The sequence below is a fragment of the Idiotropiscis lumnitzeri genome, chromosome 2 (genome assembly GCF_059441095.1).
Source record: "Idiotropiscis lumnitzeri isolate Australia: NSW breed Sydney's pygmy pipehorse chromosome 2, RoL_Ilum_1.0, whole genome shotgun sequence".
NCBI classification, from domain to species: domain Eukaryota; kingdom Metazoa; phylum Chordata; class Actinopteri; order Syngnathiformes; family Syngnathidae; genus Idiotropiscis; species Idiotropiscis lumnitzeri.
The window spans coordinates 3,567,901-3,586,356 of NC_142392.1; the positions used below are offsets into that span (position 1 = coordinate 3,567,901).

Here is an 18,456-nt window from a genome sequence, read left to right on the forward strand (position 1 = left end):
ACACTCAGCGCAACATGGGAGTGCCGTGACATGTGTGTTTTACTTCACTTGAACGCAATTAGTCAGAGGGAGTAGTTTTTAGGAGTGGTGCCTGTTTGTCGGCGTCACTCACTCAGAAGAGCCGTTGATCTCATCAGCATCAGTTTAATGGAGAGTAAATAGCACCAAGCGATTGTTAGCCTTTATTTTTTTGTTTTGTTAGGGGGACTAATGAACTCAAGTAATTACATCATTGATTTCATGAGTCAAGAGGACTCAGTGTGGCTTGTATGCAAAATGTTCACATATTTAAGCATGAAAATATTTGCTGTTTTTTTTTAGGGAGGGAGAAACTATTAATGAACTATGTCTGATGGTACTTATTTACTTATTTCCATGTATCCTTCCTGATTTTTTTCTTTCTGTTGAACTGATTTCATTTATGAAATACTGGAGTTTTCCGAACAGATCAAAGCTGCATTGATGTCATGGAATTGCTCAAAGATCATAGAGCATATCCGGCATCCAATCAGAATGCACCAACACTTGATTACTGTATTTTTTTCAATGTATTCTAATACAGAATGAGTTTTATGTGCAGCCACGTTGTAATTTATTTATTGCTTCTGTGTGTGTGTTATGTTGTCATGATTTGATCCGGGATTGCTATGGTTGCCCTCAATTACTATCTTTTAGGGCATTTTACCAGTGGATCGCGGCGTAAATAAAGCATCCAATCACATTGCGCTTATTTGACGTAGATCACCGCCCAACCCCAACAGTTCATCCAATGGGATCGCCGTATCTTCAACGGGGCGTGGCCTGTAGATGTCAAACTCCACTCCGCTCTGTATTGAGTCAGCGGCCATGCGCAAATGGAGGCAGAGGAGGGCCGTCTTCATAAAATCCCAGCCGGGGGCGGGGGTCTCCATTCACTGCTTACCAGACAACTTAAACCAGCAGCTGGAGGTCCGACCTACCTTTCTGGCATATAATCAACCGAGGAACACTTAAAAAAAAGCGCCTTGGAGGTGCCCAACTAGTCCCCTCCACCTCTCATGACTGTACGCATTTAGACAGTAGTGATGCGGCGGCTGTGTTGCTAACCTCTTTTTTGTCGGTCTTTATTTACTAATTGTCGCCGGTTCTACCTCGGGTGAAGACTTCATTCAGGATGAAACTGAAACCCAACCAGACCAGGACGTACGACGGCGACGGTTTCAAGAAGCGAGCGGCGTGCCTGTGCTTCAAGAACGAGCGCGAAGACGAGGTAAGCGGCGGCCGGGGGGAAGCGGCTCGACTGTGCGCGACGACACGAGCCACGCACGGCTCTACTTTTGGGGCCTTCTCGCTCCGTAGACGTGCCGTTCATCACACACAAACTGGGGATCGTGACTTGATATAACGTCATTTGTTTCTTACGTTAAAGTGTGATTGTCACTGAGTGCGTCACGGCGTATGTAAATGTGGAATGGAATTTAATTCATTTCCATGTGTTTTTTGTCTTCGTTTTCCACTGATGCGCCTTGGACCATCCAGTTTGGGCTAGTTTGAGGAGTCAAGGAAAAAAAACGAGCGTCGTCATTGGGGTCTCGAATTGACAGCACTTTACTACTTGTTTGCACTTTCAAAATAATTCACTTCCTCCTGGCTTGTATCATATCGGAGTACTACCTCGCTGTGACGGTACACTTTTATTTTGAAGAGTGGCGCTTGTACTTCTGCTAGACTTGTCGCGCGCTTGTTGTAGCGGAGGCAGAGGGGGCGAGGCGCTTTATTGCACGTTCACCGGTTTTCTCACGCACTCGTGTGTATTTATTGTATAATATCAGGGGTTTATTTGAAATTTTATTTTAGGTGTCACCCGGCCTTGATTGTAATACTACCCGAGAGTGTAGTACCCGATGGTCGGTTATGCCTTTTACTGCATCCCGACGCGCCAGTTTGGCGCATAGCGTTGGTGCGTTTGAGGATTTAAAGGGGCCGTAACATGTAAATAACGAACATGAGCTGTCAGGCATCAGTTGTTGTCACGTCAAAACTCTCCCCTTACGTTGATATTCTCATCTCTGACCTATAGTTACCCCCTGAAATGGTACGCCAACACATAATATGCTATAATGCCCTTCAATGAAGCATTTTTTCCATTTGTCTCTCAGTGAGATTTCACAATAAGAGGCATGTGGGCAACCCGTCCATTTAATGACTAACCATTATAATATGGAGCAGCAAACAATCAATATAATGTGCCTTAAGACAGTTACACACTCACTGCTTGCCTAACCTGTATATGTTCTTCCATATGACTAACTATGACACAGGTCTGGGTTCTGATTTGCAGACATTAGCAACAAGGTGGTTGATGGTTCATCACATTTGCAAGCTGGCAAAAGAAGCTCTTAAACTTCCTATGCAGCGCCGGGACAGAAAGTCAAGTCACACAATCTAGAATTATTGCTTTGCCCATTTACATCCAGAATATTTCAAAGGATATTGTTTTAAAAAAAAACCTTGTCAATTCAAAGAGGATTGTTATGTCATGGACATAAATATTTTAAGGAAGGTCCAATCTGAGGATACGACGGCTGCTCATATTTGGGCATGTGATCGCCTGAATTTTACGAGCCTGGCATTGAGTTGGCGCTCATGGAATCGTAGAGGTGACTTTGCTTTGACGCCAGCGCCTAGTGTGATCTAAGTTCTTAACAAAGAGCTTCTTTTCCTGCCCAAAGCTGCCTTAGATGTTGGACTTTGGCCCGTCAATGCCCACGCCTGGACACACGAGAGGCGATTGTTGTGAAAGAAGAGCCACATTGGCACGATGGGGCTCAAACGCGCCTTTCGTGATTCATCAACCATTAGAATTGGCTTTTTAGTTGTGTATACCAGGTGAAAGCGTGAGGGATTTTATAGCCATTCCATCTGCAGTGTGACCTTAAGTAGTGCCCTTTTTATTCTTTTTTGACAGCTCCAGATGTTCCTCATTGGGTGGGATGAGGTGTTTATGGCGTCCAGAATATCTTGCTCAGAAGTTTCGCTGTCGCTGTGTGACTCGGAGCGATTTGGAGTCCTCTATCGTCATTTAATGTTGCGATTGTTGACGTTACTGAATATTCTTATGTCAACAAGTTCTATAAACCAGGATGGCCGAGTGGTCTAAGGCGCCGCGTTCAGGACCCAGTCTCCCCAGGAGGCCTGGGTTCGAATCTCGAATTTCCCCATTGTGGGACTAATAAAGGGAATATTATTATTATTAATAAAATCATTAGGATGCATTTGACTTTTTTTGGTCTTAAGTATCGATGGCTAGTATCGGCCCCATCCATCCCTAGCAAAAATACAAAAAAATAGAATACATATAACTTTTTAAAGTACCGAAAGTAGTGTCGGCTTTGTACGAAGAGGTTCATAAAAATTCCGGAATTGTGTGTTGAATTCCACAAAGTACTTCATTGAGGAAATGTTAACATTCACATTGTTGCCTCCACGAGTGCAAACGACGTGTATGTAGTTTATACCGAGAAGTGTCTCTTGCTAAATTGAGAGCGACATTTGTCAGCTCTCCATTGAGGAGATTTACTGTAAGTGGCTGTAGAATTGAGCCAGTGCCGCCTCCTCCAAGCAAGCGCCACTCTGGGAACTGGTGTCAATTGCTCAACACTCGGGAAACGCTTTCCGAGCTTCTGGGGTTTTTTTTTTTTTTTCTTTTTCTTCCGCCCTCCTTGCTGACCCTCTTTCCAAATTTAACCTGGGTTTCTGTCCAGCTGTCACTTGTCCTCTGACCTATCTATCATGACGGTGTGAGTTATTTTGTTTTTGTCGCGAGTGTTTTCACAGCACGATACAGTAGACGGTGCCAGGCAGGAGTCGAGACGCGCTTTCGACTCGGGCTGAACAATTAGGCGGATTCAAATTGACATCGCGATGTAGTGGCGTTGAAATGATTCGACCATACTGTTGTTGACTCCTATTTTCTATGATCATAAAAGTTATTTTAGGTGTCGCTGCATTAAATTATCTTCCAACGGACATCTCGGCAATGTTACGTATCAGCAAGCTGCTCCACATGACAAGTCTTAATTAAACGCACTTTGTAGTATGTAGATTAGGCCCGCTACATTCCTCCAGCCAAACTAAACGGAGCCCCGTGTTGTCCCCGTGTTGCGCGCCTGGCAACCAAAGCAGACGTTTTGTGTTTTGTCCCAGCCACGCCGGCTTTTGTTTTGTACACACATCCCACTTTTTTTTTTTTTCGGTGCCTCCACTGAAATGCGAGGGCTCGAGTGTGGGAACACATCCAAAAGCACAAAGAAAAAAAAATTCATTCAAGGGGCAAGGCCTTTTGAACAGGTGACCACAGGGCAAATGCGGCCTTTTATTCGCACCGTGTGGGTCACGTTGTTCCGTTGTACACTTTTCCAATACTGTACACTGCACCTGTCGTGCATTGTAAACACCTGGACGTGCTGCCGTTCTGGCATATGCAACAGCTGGCTACGCATGCTAAGACAGCGGTTCACAAACGTTTTGATTCCAAGGAGAGAAATCTTTCCAAGGAGCCCCCCCTTCCAATAATCCTAATCTTTATTAAATATAACTACAATGCAAAAAAAATACATGTCAAAGTGTGGTGCGCTGGCTCCCTCTAGTGGCATGTAAACGAATAGCAGTCCAAGTAGTTGAGTTCTTTTTTGTATGTTTGCATTTAAAATTTTGACTACACTTTGACACTGTTGCGAAGACGCTCAAATGCAATGATAAATAATTCAAATTATGAGAATTTTTGTTTTCCAGGTTAAAAAAAGGTATTCTCAAGAACAGAAATGTAGTTCTTTTTCTGACACAAAGGATTCATTGATGCCAAACTGCCGCGGTATAGGGCCATCTACTGGCGAGGCGGACTCATTTGATTTGAATTGAATTATTATTTTTTTTTTGCTTTATGTATCAATGGCTGATATCAAGACTCTCCTCAAGTACTCAATACCCAAAAGTAAGGCCGGCATTGGTGCTATTCGCTCATCCATATTCAAAACAATTTGGTGCATCCCAAACCTACCGCAAGGAAACTCCAATTTGAGGACCGTCGCACGATGGCCGCACGTGGCTGAAAAGAAACGCCCCGCAGTCGCCCTGACCCTCCCGAGGCCTCTCGCTCGCCACCCAAAACCCCATTAAGGGTGCCAACACCTCCGATTACGTGTGATCACATCTGTTGCGCAAACTGCTTTTTGTTTGAATATTTTGGGGTGCTGTTTTACAGTGGATTTGTCACAACATTGCAGCAAAATCTTAAGTCAGCAGTTTGTAATAAGCCTGCAAGTGTGCGTCCTTGAGCTATTTTTGGCTCCTCATGCCCCATCTGTTGTAGTGTATACACTCACCGGTCAATATATCGGTGCAGTAGAAGTCGCTATCAAGTTGGATTAAATGCTGGTGAGCACACACATGGTCTAGGCTTTTTTTTTTTTTTTTTTTTTTTTTTAAATAGTACCTGCGTCAAAGTGTGCTAATGTTTTCAGCAGCTGTGTTGTGCCGCCGATGTCACCGAGGCTCCCAGAAACTGATCCCTGTCTGTCGGCCCACACTGCAGCTGTAGTGTAATTCTAGCCCCTCCCCGCGACCCCCCCACCCCCACTCGTTGCTGATGATCGGCTTTGAGTGATTTGTTTACATGGCGGTCACGACACATGTAAATAAACTGTTGAAGAAATGCGCTATTGTTAAACGATATCGCGTCTTGTTTGTTGTTCGTGTTTTGCGCAGGTGCTGTTGGTCAGCAGCAGTCGGCACCCGGATCAGTGGATCGTCCCCGGAGGAGGGATGGAGCCCGAGGAGGAGCCTTGTGGAGCGGCGGTGCGGGAAGTCTTTGAGGAGGTGAGGGGCGTTTTATTTTTCAATTAGTGAACAACAGTCCACCTGCAACAGGGAGGCTTCGCAGCCACCAGGGCGCCACCACATCATATTCTCCAGGTGCGCCATAATAGAGGAAGGGAGCGAGGTTGATAGATGGGGTTGTGGATTGCATTTATATGATCATATGAGTGTGCATGCGTGAGTGTCTGTCCTTTGAGCATGCTGAGGTCAGGATACGCATCCGAGGTTCAGGGTATTTGCGGCCGAGATGTCACTCGCCGAGACCCTTGTCTTCTCAGGCATGACGGCGGTCTAAACTTGGATCCTCGCAGGATTCCCGAGCGATAGCGGGCCTGCTCGGCAACGTGCCGGGCACGGGGAACTGCACGTCTAGATTTCTCCGAAGTGCACGAGTGCATAAGATCATGTTTGACATTACGAGGGGGATTTTGAAGGCGTTTTGCTTATTTATTTTTTTTAAATCAGTTTTTGAGAAACAGTCATACCATTTTCATTCATTGGAGAAACATGAATTGACTCAGGACAAACCTTAAAAACCTTTTTATTTATTTTTCCTCAGGCCGGTGTCAAGGGCAAACTCGGTCGTCTGCTTGGCGTGTTTGAGGTAAGAATTAATACTACATTTGAACGAGTAGCAACCTTTTAGCATCTCAACAACAGCTAATATTGTCAGGATTATTTTTGTTTTTACACCAATACGCTCAAACTAAAGCTGTTCCAAGAATGTATTATTTTTTTTCAGCTTAACTGCAACTCTTTTTGCTGTCCCTCTCATTCCCAAAAGCAAAACCAAGATCGGAAGCACCGGACGTATGTGTACGTGCTAACCGTCACCGAGACGTTGGAGGCCTGGGAGGACTCGGTCAATATAGGTGCATTTTTAATTTATTTTTTACCCTCTATGTTACATTCTCACTTTGAAGTTTGAATTTTATTTTATTTTTTTTAATGGAACATTTTTTTCATCATTTAGCTGCAAAATTCACTTATTCACATGTTTTTTGTTCTCTTTTAAAATGCTCTCAGAGCAATAATTGGTGTCAAAGAAGTCATGTTCCCTTCTATTAGTGTGGCTAAAAAGTTCAAATTCGCGAGTAATCGACTTTTATGCCACAAGATGGTGGCAAAGCACTACTTTTATTATTGAAACATTTTTAGGAGGTGCATTGATCGCTCACGGGTTTTTCAACATTGGCTGCTGAGCTCGGCCCCTTTCAGTTTACCGCGTTTATGTATGTTAACCCAGCAAGGAGTTTTGTTTACCTCTTGCAATATATAGCATGTGTGTCTAGCCCATGCAGAGCGTAGAGTCAACAAATATCTGCACCACTCATCTCAACTGCAGCGATGTGGCTCGCTGGCACCTGGGCTGACACCTTCTCAACATTTGTACTCTGTCGCCCCCTGCAGGCCGCAAACGCGAGTGGTTCACGGTGGACGAGGCCATCAAAGTGCTGCAGAGCCACAAGCCCGTGCACGCCGAGTACCTGCGGCGACTGCAGCAGCTCCAGCTCAGCTGCTCGCCCACCAACGGCAACTCCATCCTGACGGGCCCGCCGGCCAACGACAACTACCCGCATTACAGCGCCACGGCCACCACGCCCTCCACGGGCAGCATGCTGGCCTCCTCCCGCAGATAGGACCCCACCCCGCTACATTATTTTATTTTTTTTTTGTACAGCCTCGCATGGAACCGGGACTCTTCAACAAGTGTGTAAATAGTCTTAAACTGCTGGACGGACCAAAGCCATTGCCAGAACTTGAGAAGGACTCACGTGACTGAGCGCTGAGATGGCAACGCTCATGCGGCCAACTCGCACGTTTTTTTTTCCTCAGCGTGACGAGCAGGAGGACGACGCCGCGGACCTTGTTGGCATGCCTTACAGTTCTTTGTATGAATGTTTCAGTTCTCTTTTGGCACAACTCATGTGCTCCGTTGTCAACAAACGCAAAGCATGACCATGCGGAGAATGTTTTCGGACAAGGATGGTGACATCATCCATAGAGAAGGCGCACGATTGCCTTTGTGTTTGTTTTTTTGTTGTTTCAGAAGCAACTATTTAAGTTAACGCGAGTTGGCATTAAATACGGGATGTTACACTTCATAGTATTAGGGCCATGTTGGAATATATAATTGAAAAAAAAGTCAAAATTTGAGAATAAATGTGTCATTTTTTTATGAGAAAAATGCAGATCATAAAATTGGCATACTGTAAAAATAGTTTAAAAAAATGTTGGTTGAAATTTTAAGTTGGGCAATTCAACAAAATATTTTACATTTTGCTCATGGGAAATTATTTTTCCCCAACTTAAAGACAACTCAGCAATGTTTAGGGGCGCAAATAACTTGAATGTTCATAATTTGTGTTTTAAATTTGGTCCAACATAAATGACTCAAGTTGCATTTTTTTTTTCTTCAGAATAATTCATAACAAAATGAAAATAAACGAGGCAGCACAACAGTAAAGAATATTTGGAAATGTATCACTTAAAAAAAACTTAATGAAATGCTGCACTAACCCAACTTTTTATTTCTCATGCCATTTCACTTCGGCCTAATACTCCCTCGTGTTTGTCCACTTAACAGAACAAATTGAAAGTATGGCCCATGCTGGATGTGTTTTATAGAATTATCTGGGGCCGTTGGTGGCCAGTTCAAAGGTCACCCGAGGCTGTCTGTGAATCGCTACCTCAGTCCAAGTAAACAGTCGGATGAGTCGGGGGATGCTGCCTGCTGACAACGCTTGTTGTCGTGCTCGTCGTTTCAACTTTTGCCCGAGCGTCCACCCATGATGAATGCTGATGATGTCACACGAGGAAAAAAAAAAAAAAGAAGCCGCCTGGTTCCCACCTTTCAAACCTTTTGAAGGTCTCTGCAGTATAAAATGTGCGTGTTTGCCACGGGCTATTTCCTGCTCGACTGTTTACACACACACGCACACGCACACACGCACACCCGCACACACACACACACGCACACACGCACACACACACACTTTTAGAGATGGCCTATGTTTTAACATTTAAACTCACGATAGCTGCTCTTGTTTTTAATCATACGGTGTTGCCCAGGGAGGCCTTGATGAGATGCTTGAGGCTTCTCAGGCTCTTGATACACTTTCTGCCAAATACATAAAAAAAAAAAAAAGTCAAACATAAAAAGACAGAAGCTGTAAAAGTTGCTTCTGCCGACGGCTGAATGACGACGCTCGAATTAGTCAATGCCTTGGGAAACGTTTCGGGATTGTTTTTAACATGAATGAACCTGTACTTACTGTTTTGTATCTTTTTAATGATGTACAAATAACTGGAGAACCCCAGACACCCCCCCCCAACGAACCCCCCCCCCCCTGTGTGCTTTGTACAGTCCTGAGGATGGTTTGGATGTGTCGCATTAAAACTCACGAAAGCCGTTAATGTTGTAACAATAGCCTTGAATTGGAGGAAAAATCCATTTAATTTTTTGCGCAGTGAGCAAACGTCACGAAAACGTTTGCGTGAAACTGTTCTCACGGCTGTGAATCGTGTGCCAAATTTGAACATTTCAACGAACAAAAAATGATGAGTTAAAAAAATGTGAGACAAGTGTGGTGTCGACTGTACTGTTGAACTTGTGTCTTATGAATGACCCTCTATCAAATAAACATGTCATACATTTAAATTAAATCCCCTAACACAACTTCAGTCACCGTAAAATTGAACGTATTCCATGCAAGTGAATGTAAGATGGTGCAAGCCTCGTTTCTGTCACATTGGGGCAACTTTGAATGTTAAATCAAAGCATACCTGGAAATTATTGATTCTTATGCACGGTGACGTTGAAATTGACTGGAAATATTGTGTCTGACAGGTTAAAAAAACATTAAATGGGGGTAAATTCTTACTGTAACTGCTTGTGTTTTTTGTTTTTATTTGCCCTTCATTGTAGGTGAAACTGTCACGCTACCTTTAGGTATTTGCGCACCCCGGCACCTCTTATAGACAGACAAATGTGTCTCTGTCACTGAATTTAATGGCAATGACACTGGATGGGCAATATTCAAGCGCTCTCTACCAGATAATAGAGTCTGTAGTAAAAAAAAGTATCCTAGCAACATGCAGCATGAAAGCCTTACAAAGATGAAGGCCAGTGCATACCCAAACAGAAAGCTTAAAGCCACGTTTTCATTCTTTTGAGTGTAAATAGACATAGCCAATACCTAACATTGTGAGCAGTGCCTAAATATTTGTATAAAAAATATATGTGGTTGTAATTTTTATTTTAATGAGCTGCGCCAAAAACATTAATTACCAAATATAACATTTTGGGTATTTAGCTTCAGAGAGGGTCAACATTTATATATTTTTTAATTAGAAAAATGTTTAGCAAGCTTCAACTATTGTTAAATCAATTGATAATCAACATTATCAATATAAAGATTTGTTTTTATTTCTTGTATCGTATCTTATTAGTATAAACTAAGATAAATTAAAATATTTTTTGTCACACAAATTGTCAAATTTGTATGCAAATATAAAATTTTAAACTTATTTAAAAATACATAAATGTTTAGAAAATAAAAAAAATAATTAAACGTAATATCGCGATATTACAATAAGGACTGCGACGTAAACCTGGCGGAGACAAAAAGTAGATCCATCCATCTACACTAGAATCATTGTCACTACAGTCATTGCTCCATGTATAATTCTTTCAAATAATCAGAATAAACAAAAATAATAAGTAAAGTTAGCAGTCTCAGTTTCCCGTTGGGATGGGGCGTGTTAAAAAAAAAAAAAAAAAACTCCAAGTAACCCACAATGGCGTCACTTGACACCACAGGTAAATTTAACTCCGCCTGGTATGACGTCACAACCCACCGGATGAATTTTCAAGCGGACAAAACAAAGACACAAAAAAGTCTTGCGTTGTCGCTGGGAACACGTTAACAATGTCGTCGAGGCCGTGAAAAGGTGAAAATGGAGGAATTGTTTTTCAAGTCGGCCTTGCCGGCGCTCGCCCACCACCGGCTGGACACCGACAGCACCTTGGCCTTGCCAGCCGAGTCGAGCGTTCGGTCCTCGGCTACACTTCCGTCTGGTGACCGCAGCCTGAGGGTCCAGCAGCAGGTTCAACTCACCCTGGCACGAAAATCGAGAAGAAACCTTTCCAATGGTAATCGCCGCTTCCTCTTTATGTGTTTGTAGTATGATGATAAGTTAAACATTTTTTTCGTACATTGTGTTGTAATTATTATGATAACACAAGATCCTGGGTTTTTGTTTCACTCGCACTCCATCTCCACTAATCCCAAATGAGGATTTATACTATCAAAATTAACCACAACACAACACAATGCATTTAATCACGTAACACTGCAAAGAGATTTACTTTTAAAAGCCACACCCTCAGGGCTGGAGAACTTTCTGCTAAAAGTAAATATTACTTTTAAGAAGAGGTGTGTTTTGGAGATGCAATCTTTCCTTTCCTTTTACGGCTTTCATTGACTACAAATGCAAGGCTGATTTGTTTGTTTTTTTTGTTTTTTTGCGGTGGAATGCATGTCGCATAGTATTTTGCTGGTCCAACAGGTTCCCGCAGGCTCATCCGTCCGCCCCAAAAAAAAAAGGAACATGGAGGCATCTAACTGGCTTTAAGTGTACCAAATGTTTAACTTTTATTGATTATGCAATAGCAGCCTTTGGACTCGGGTCACCTGTTATTGGTTAAGAGTCATTGTGTCATCCTGTTTTAAACTTAAACTCACTCGTCACATCATTCGGTTCACCATTTAGACTGTTCAGTTTTGATTGAAAATGTTCCAGCTAATATTTGAATAATATGTTAATTATTGTGGTTGTACTACGCGAGCTACTGCTGGATCTCATCAGTCTTGCAACAAAGTGCATGTGTGGTAGTTGAGTTACTTGTGCGTTCGGCTTCCAAAGAAGTTGTGATGCGTACATGTGATTACAGTAGCGTGTAACTAAACACTCTCCACTGAACCTCCTCGACTTGTTTCAGGCGGTGTCCACTTACAGAGAAGCGCCTCCAAGAGTTTCGATGCCGCTGACGGATTGAGGACTCACACTGTGGTGTGTTTGTGATTATATATTTTTTGAAATTTGTTAAACCATGAGTAACAAACAAGAAAATCAGCAAATTGCAAATATTTGGAGGTTCACTGTCCATTCTTAATAGTAACTATTAAGTTTAAAAAAATGTAAATATTGTTACAGTTGTGTTTTATTCAACAGGTAAATGGCTATGGTTGCTCTCTGCCAAGCAGCGAGCGTGTGCGGAAGCCGTCCAGAAGAATCGAAGTTTCCCCCCCAGGGACGCCCGATAAGGCTCGTTTCAATTTCAAGAGCCGCCATTGCAGCGCGTCCACCATGCCCGTCCGCAGTTTGTCCCACAGGAACTGCTCCCTGCTCGAGCGCTCACCGGGCCCGCATCAGCGCTACGTCCTCTCCGAGGCCCCGCGGTGGGCGCCGACCAACGCCTCCACGCCCGCCGACGGGAGCATCCGCTTTTGGTCGGACGCGTCATTTCGACAGCGTGGCTACGAGTCCAGCTGGAACGAGTTAGCTTTCCAGCAGAGCGAGGGGATGGTCGTCGGCTCCCAAATGCGAGACGGGGTACCATGGATGTCAAAAAGTCAAAGGCTTCTCAGACTGAACACGTACCCGCCCTCGGGCAACAGCATGGAGGTGGACCTGGGTATGCGAGCAGGGGCGGAGCGTCATCAAATTCAAGCAAACAACATCTCAACTCTGTAAGTTTCTTTATTTAATTGTTTTATTTCTCTGTATGGACTCAGATTCTCATTTGTTGTCTCGAAGGTCCGAGAAGCCCCCGGAGATGACGCTGGAGAGGGCGGTCAATCTGCTGACTCAGCAGAACGAGGACACGCTGATCAGCGCCGCCGCGCACATCCAATCGCAGTGTTTCAAAAGCGCAGACGCCAGGAAGATGGTTTGCACCTCTCACGTTCCAATACAGTAATCCGCCCCAAATGCCAAGTGGCCACATTGCTGACAGCTCAGACGTCACTTCAGTTGAGATCAATGGCGCAGGTTTATTTTGACCATGGCCTCGACACACTTGCTGTATGTAACCTACATATTGCAAAAGCTAAGCGAGTTAATTGGTAGGGTAGCGTAGTGATGTTTTATGACATTTAATGACTTCCAGTTTAAATCACAATTCAGATATTGTCCCGAGAATAGTAAAACAACGAACATGCAGCGGATTACTGTATTGTACTAATATTGTAGCCAGCGGGTGTGTGCGTTACATTCAAAGTCATCTTTCAGGTTTATTTTTTACGCGGCATCAAAAAGCTGCTGCAGCTCCTCCACAATGACGAGGAGGAGGTGCAGCGCATGGCCGCCGCCGCCCTGCGCAATGTCGTGTATCAGAGCAGCGATAACAAGATGGAGGTGAAGGACCACGCCGGCCTGACCACCATTTTGCGCGTGCTGAAGAGCAGCCGCGACACAGAGACCAGGAGACAGCTTGCTGGTCAGTTTTTCTATTTGCATTGCACCATTTGTACACAGCTCATCTGATGACCTTTGACCTCTCAGGACTCCTGTGGAATCTGTCGTCTCATGACCTCCTGAAGGAAAACCTCTCAAGAGAAACCCTATCGGTTCTCACGCAAGCCGTCCTGGTGCCGAGCTCGGGCATTTCCGAAGGGGAGAATCCCAAAGATGAGCTGCTGGCTGACGACGAGGTTTTCCACAACGCTACGGGCTGCCTCAGGTACGCCGCATGAGCGAAGTATTGATGATTCCATCCCGATGCAATACATGACATTTGGAATGTTGAGAGCAGGAAGTTTGTGGCTCTTTTGACCACCAGGGGGCAGTATGACACAGACAAACACACGGTGGCATGAATGTGTTGAGCATAAATAGATCATTCGGAAACTCAAGTTATTTCAAAAGAGACTGAATTATTCATCACATTCAAGTTCTCCTTTTTCAAGTTTGAAAGCCCGTATTCCTCCGACTTTGAACTGTTTTACAAAGAGGCTTAGTTAGACCGCCATCTGCTGCTTTTTCTGTCTTTTGTTGTATTTATTTATTTATTTTTAAATCACTCAATTGTTCAAGTTATTCTGTCTAGAAACCTGAGCTCCTCCGGTCCTGATGGAAGGAAAGCCATGAGGGAGTGCGAGAACCTCATCGACTCTCTGGTCTACTATATCAGACGGACCGTGTCCGACTACAAAGCCGACGACAAGGTTGCGTGCACAAACCGCTTTCCTCTCCTGTCACTCACGCCTCATATGAAACTATTATCATCCTCAAAAGTCCACAGAGAACTGCGTGTGCATCCTGCACAACCTGTCCTATCAGATCGAGTCGGAGCTGCCCGACAAGTATGGCGTGAATCTCCGGCAATCGCAAGAACACGTGGCGCCCAAGCCCAAGACGGTCGGATGTTTCGCTCAGCGCAGCGCCAAGGCCCATGAGGTAACTCACTTTTCTTGCTTTAGAGGAGAGCTCATCAAAGGAGGAACATCCTCACACTACCTGAATGTACTTGGATAGAAAAAAAAAATCCCAAATCCCAAAGGTCACCCGTCATGTATTCCGTATGCGGACAGCAAGAGCGGCGTCATCGCACGCTGCTGGAGGAGAAGGCCAACCCCCGCGGCATGGAGTGGCTGTGGAGCTCCATCACCATCCGCATGTACCTGTCGCTCATCGCCCGCAGCCTGCGTCACTACACGCAGGAGGCGGCCATCGGAACTCTGCAGAACATCACGGCCGGGAACGGAGCGGTAAGAACTGACCTGACACCATCTTGCTGCAAGGGAAAGAGAAGGTTTTGGCTCCCTCTTGTGGAGAAATTAGATATTTTGTAGCATTGAAAAATTTGGGCCGACCATGTATAGGAAAGGGAAAAGTACAGGTTCTCTGTTGTTTTCCTCAGCGATTTGTTGTCTTACAGGTGACCGAAGCCATCGCCTACACCATCGTCCACAGGGAGAACGGCCTCCAACACGTGAGAAAAATATTGCAGGAGGGCGAGCGTGACGTGAAGAGGACGGCCGTGTTGCTCATAAAAAATCTGTCTCGTTTTACCGAGCTGCACCCTGATATTGGTTAGTTGTCGCTCTAAAAAAAAATAATAATAATAAATAAAAAAAAAGACAAACGTCTACCCGCTGCAGTTCAGCAGGTGTTGCCAGAGGTAGTGGAGCTCCTGCCCAATAACGACACAGGGAGAGACCTGCCCTCAGATGTGACGGCGTCTCTGTGTTACATCCTCATCAACCTGAGCCAGAGCGGCGTGCACAACGTCCGAGACATGTTGAGCCAGGACGCCCTCCCCAAGATTTTCAACATCAGCAAGAAGGACAACGGGTTAGTCAGTAGCTCCTGCGTCTTAATTAATTTATTTTTTTGCATTGGATATTTATTACTTTTTTAGATTCTAGTTAGCATTAAATCCATTCTATGCTGATGTGTCTTTTTGTCATCATTTCATCACTTCATTGAATAAAAAAAAAAAATCCTTCTATTTATAGTTACGGCCCAAGTAGAGGAGGTGTAGCAGCGTGTCTCCTCCTGCACTCCATGTGGCAGCACAGCGACCTCCATGGGACCTACAAGAAGGTGCGCAATCATGAAGGCCTTCTCATTCCGTTTTTTTTTCCCCCAAGATGACAATTCCTTGAGTCGCTTACACGTACTTCCAATTTATCTCTTTGTATTCAATAGTGTGGCTTCAGGAAATCCGATTTTATCAATGCAAGGACCACAAAGGCTGTCAACTCCATCTTGAACTAAAGCCAAGACGCCAAACGTCATTTTTGTGCAACCTCTAGGCATTTATTCTTTGTTTACAACTGAACTTTATAGAAGTGAATTTGCGATTTAGTCCGTAGTTGACTTGGACATTTGTAGTTTTTTTTTTTTTTTTTTTTTAAATATCCTTTCTTATTATTTAATATTGCATAAAATACGACTGGCACTTGTTTTCCAAAAAGTAACCACACTATTATGGAAAGATTATATTTGCAACTAAAAGTAGCTGGTGTCTCTTTGTTACTGCTTTGAGATGTGCATCAAAACAATCAACCTTCGAATGGCGTTTAAATGCCAAAGCTCACAAATGTGTGGCAGCTAATGTCAATTGTGCTTACTCAATAAATGATGACTAACAGGAAGGAAAATGTCAGCCCGATAATTAGAAAACATTCATAAAGACTTACTTGTCTTTGTGTTTATTTTTTGCAATCATTTTAAAGGTGACTATAATCGTTTTTTTATTTTCAATTTAAGGCCACGCTATTGGTTTTGGATCCTCCAGAGAGCAGCACAGCACCATTTTTTTTTTTTTTTAAATGAAGTTTAATTTGTCCCCAAGCGGCCTTAAACTCGCAATGCATAAATTCCCCCGAATCTCATATGCTTGAAGTGCTTTAGCGCTCTTGATTAAACTTTCAGCCTTTCTATTTGCGGAACTCGCTCCAGTCAACTTTTAATCATCTCTTAATTCGCTTTTTGTGTGTGCGTTTCAGAGCTATTTTCAGTGCCGTGTGTGCGATTTCCAGTGCAAGGCGATGGAAACGCTGTGCACGGTCCAAAATCTTTTTTGAACAATAGGCCTCTTTGTCTTTTAGTACGGCTTACACGGCTGCTGCGAGGGAGAGGCTCATCCTCTGCTAATGAAGTCTAGACACCGGGGGAAAGAAAAAAAAAGAGAACTGTGGGGAAAATGGGCGAAGGAATGAGAATTTCCCTGGGAATCGTGTTTTTTGAACCCACTTGATCCCTCAAGAATTTGGGGAATGAAGAAACACCCTTTTAATGTCAAGACGGATCCAGATAGAGGCCGCTTTAGGGGTTAACGTTTTCGTTAGCTTAGTAAGCTAGCCTGGCTAAGTCTGGGCAAATTCAGATGGAAAATGTGAAAAAACACAGACGTAAAAAAAAATTCAAAAAGAGTCAAATGCTAAACTGGCTAATCATTACAAGCATTAGATGCCCGGTTAGTTCGCCACTGTGGCGAAAAGTAAATCATTTTCTAAGAAGTAGTCAACTATTTAGCTATTTCTAAGATTCCAATGAGAAGTTAGAAAACTTAAAAAATTAAGTACATTCCTGATGTAATGTATGCATTTTTTTATCATCTTTGAATACAAGTGCATATTTTCTGGTTTTATTTAGTTTTTTGTCACTGTATACCTTTCTACATCATGTGGAAACAACCGAGTCCTGATGGTGTCCTTAAAAAGATAAGTGTTTCTTCACGTTTTACTATCTGGGTGTGTTTTTGTTGTTGTTGTAATATAACAAGCTTTTATTTCCACCACAGCGCCATCTGCTGGATCTATTGGGGCAACTCCCAATTTGCCCCTGATGCATCACCACCACTGAGGGAGGACTGCGACTCTTTGGTCACACGCTCGGCTGTTTGGCGAGGTCATCCAGTCCAAAGACCGCAAAGTGAGTGCGACTTGAACTTTTTAATAACTTGAGTTTGAGAGCACTTAAAGGGCCTCGTGATCAGATTGTCTTTAAGGGGGGTTCATTTGAGAAGCCTCGAGGAAAACAAGTCAAGTAAAATAGGGTGCGAGTGAAATGAAAGCAATGGTGTATATAGGATGGGAGTTCATCCTCGTCCTGAAAATTAGAAATAATAAATGAAAAACGCGTTTTGCTTTATTGCAAGATTTATATTTTCCCTCTCGTCCCGTGCACATGAATTAAACATACGTTGTTTTCAGTTTGTCATCCTTATAAACACATCCTTCACGTCCACGGAAAGTTTCAAAATGCTGGCGGTCCCTGAGCTGTCAATTACATGCGGGGAGGCAAATTAGTTTGGAGACGTGCACGGTAAGACTCTCAAGTCTTCAATATTTATGCAGCGTTGCGGCGATGGAAGTGCGACTTAAAGCTGCAATGGAAGGCAAAAAATTTCCTCGGTGTGGGGAGTCTTTTTTGGGGGTTTTTGCCGCATAATCAATGTTGAGGATTTTTTGCATGGTTCTAAAAGGATCACTGAGAGAACAGAAAAACTTTTTTTTTTTTTTTTTTTTTGCACCATGAACTCCCAAAATAAATTCTTCGCTCTCCAAGTGCCACTGTCAACAACAACCAAGATTAAATACAGTAGAGTAGTAAGCCTAAGTATTAATCAAAAATGAGATAGCGGTTTTGTTCCCTGAAAGTATTTGATATAATTATAAGCCGCGTTGCAGTTTGAACATTGTAGGAAATTAAAAAAAAAAAAACGACTTCAATTCAAACGTACCACAATTGAAAATCAATTGTAAAATTTTTCTTAAATCAATTTTGAAAACGAACCTTCGTTAAAGATTAAAAGCTATTGTTTTGAATTCAAACGTGAAATACGACTGACCTGTACTCATGCAGTGATTATTTCATGTACAACGAACAATAATATTCATTAAAAAATAATAGAAACACTTAATATTTTTTACGGAAAATTAACGGACATTTGCTACACTGTCATTGGTTGATCATATTTCAAAACTATTTTTCAAAGGTCTTAGAGGCATGAGCTATGTGTTTTTAACCAAACAAACATTGAATTGTTTTTATTTTCCCTTATTAAAAAAAACCAACATAATG

General features: G+C 43.2%; 2 protein-coding genes across 4 annotated transcripts; both read left to right on the forward strand.

The window, feature by feature from the left end:
• Window positions 1-824: 824 nt before the first annotated feature.
• On the forward strand, window positions 825-8,806 carry nudt4b (nudix (nucleoside diphosphate linked moiety X)-type motif 4b). Its single transcript, XM_088288874.1, has 5 exons — window positions 825-1,249; window positions 5,746-5,856; window positions 6,416-6,460; window positions 6,641-6,728; window positions 7,267-8,806. Exons 1-5 carry the CDS (start codon window positions 1,154-1,156, stop codon window positions 7,494-7,496), a joined length of 570 nt encoding a protein of 189 aa, XP_088145000.1. The 5' UTR covers window positions 825-1,153; the 3' UTR covers window positions 7,497-8,806.
• A 1,877-nt stretch (window positions 8,807-10,683) lies between these two features.
• pkp2 (plakophilin 2) lies at window positions 10,684-17,173 on the forward strand. Of its 3 annotated transcripts, none has more exons than XM_088287854.1 (13): window positions 10,684-11,011; window positions 11,861-11,931; window positions 12,094-12,611; window positions 12,679-12,811; window positions 13,153-13,360; window positions 13,426-13,603; window positions 13,970-14,087; window positions 14,158-14,319; window positions 14,454-14,630; window positions 14,801-14,954; window positions 15,024-15,216; window positions 15,381-15,468; window positions 17,026-17,173. In XM_088287854.1, exons 1-13 carry the CDS (start codon window positions 10,816-10,818, stop codon window positions 17,095-17,097), a joined length of 2,268 nt encoding a protein of 755 aa, XP_088143980.1. In that variant the 5' UTR covers window positions 10,684-10,815; the 3' UTR covers window positions 17,098-17,173. The 3 variants fall into 3 exon arrangements, 2 of the variants coding, with proteins under 2 accessions (XP_088143980.1, XP_088143981.1); XM_088287855.1 differs by lacking the exon at window positions 17,026-17,173 and adding an exon at window positions 15,574-16,319; XR_015842010.1 differs by lacking the exons at window positions 15,381-15,468; window positions 17,026-17,173 and having other exon boundaries at window positions 14,423-14,630; window positions 15,024-15,172.
• The last annotated feature ends 1,283 nt before the right edge of the window (window positions 17,174-18,456 follow it).

Coding starts and splice junctions, on each gene's coding strand:
- nudt4b (XM_088288874.1), top strand. CDS start 1,154: ATGAAACTGAAACCCAACCAGACCAGGACGTACGACGGCGACGGTTTC. Junction 5,857..6,415: donor TGCGGGAAGTCTTTGAGGAG/GTGAGGGGCGTT, acceptor ATTTTTCCTCAG/GCCGGTGTCAAGGGCAAACT. Junction 6,729..7,266: donor GGAGGACTCGGTCAATATAG/GTGCATTTTTAA, acceptor CGCCCCCTGCAG/GCCGCAAACGCGAGTGGTTC.
- pkp2 (XM_088287854.1), top strand. CDS start 10,816: ATGGAGGAATTGTTTTTCAAGTCGGCCTTGCCGGCGCTCGCCCACCAC. Junction 14,631..14,800: donor TCACGGCCGGGAACGGAGCG/GTAAGAACTGAC, acceptor GTTGTCTTACAG/GTGACCGAAGCCATCGCCTA. Junction 15,217..15,380: donor ATCAGCAAGAAGGACAACGG/GTTAGTCAGTAG, acceptor TTCTATTTATAG/TTACGGCCCAAGTAGAGGAG.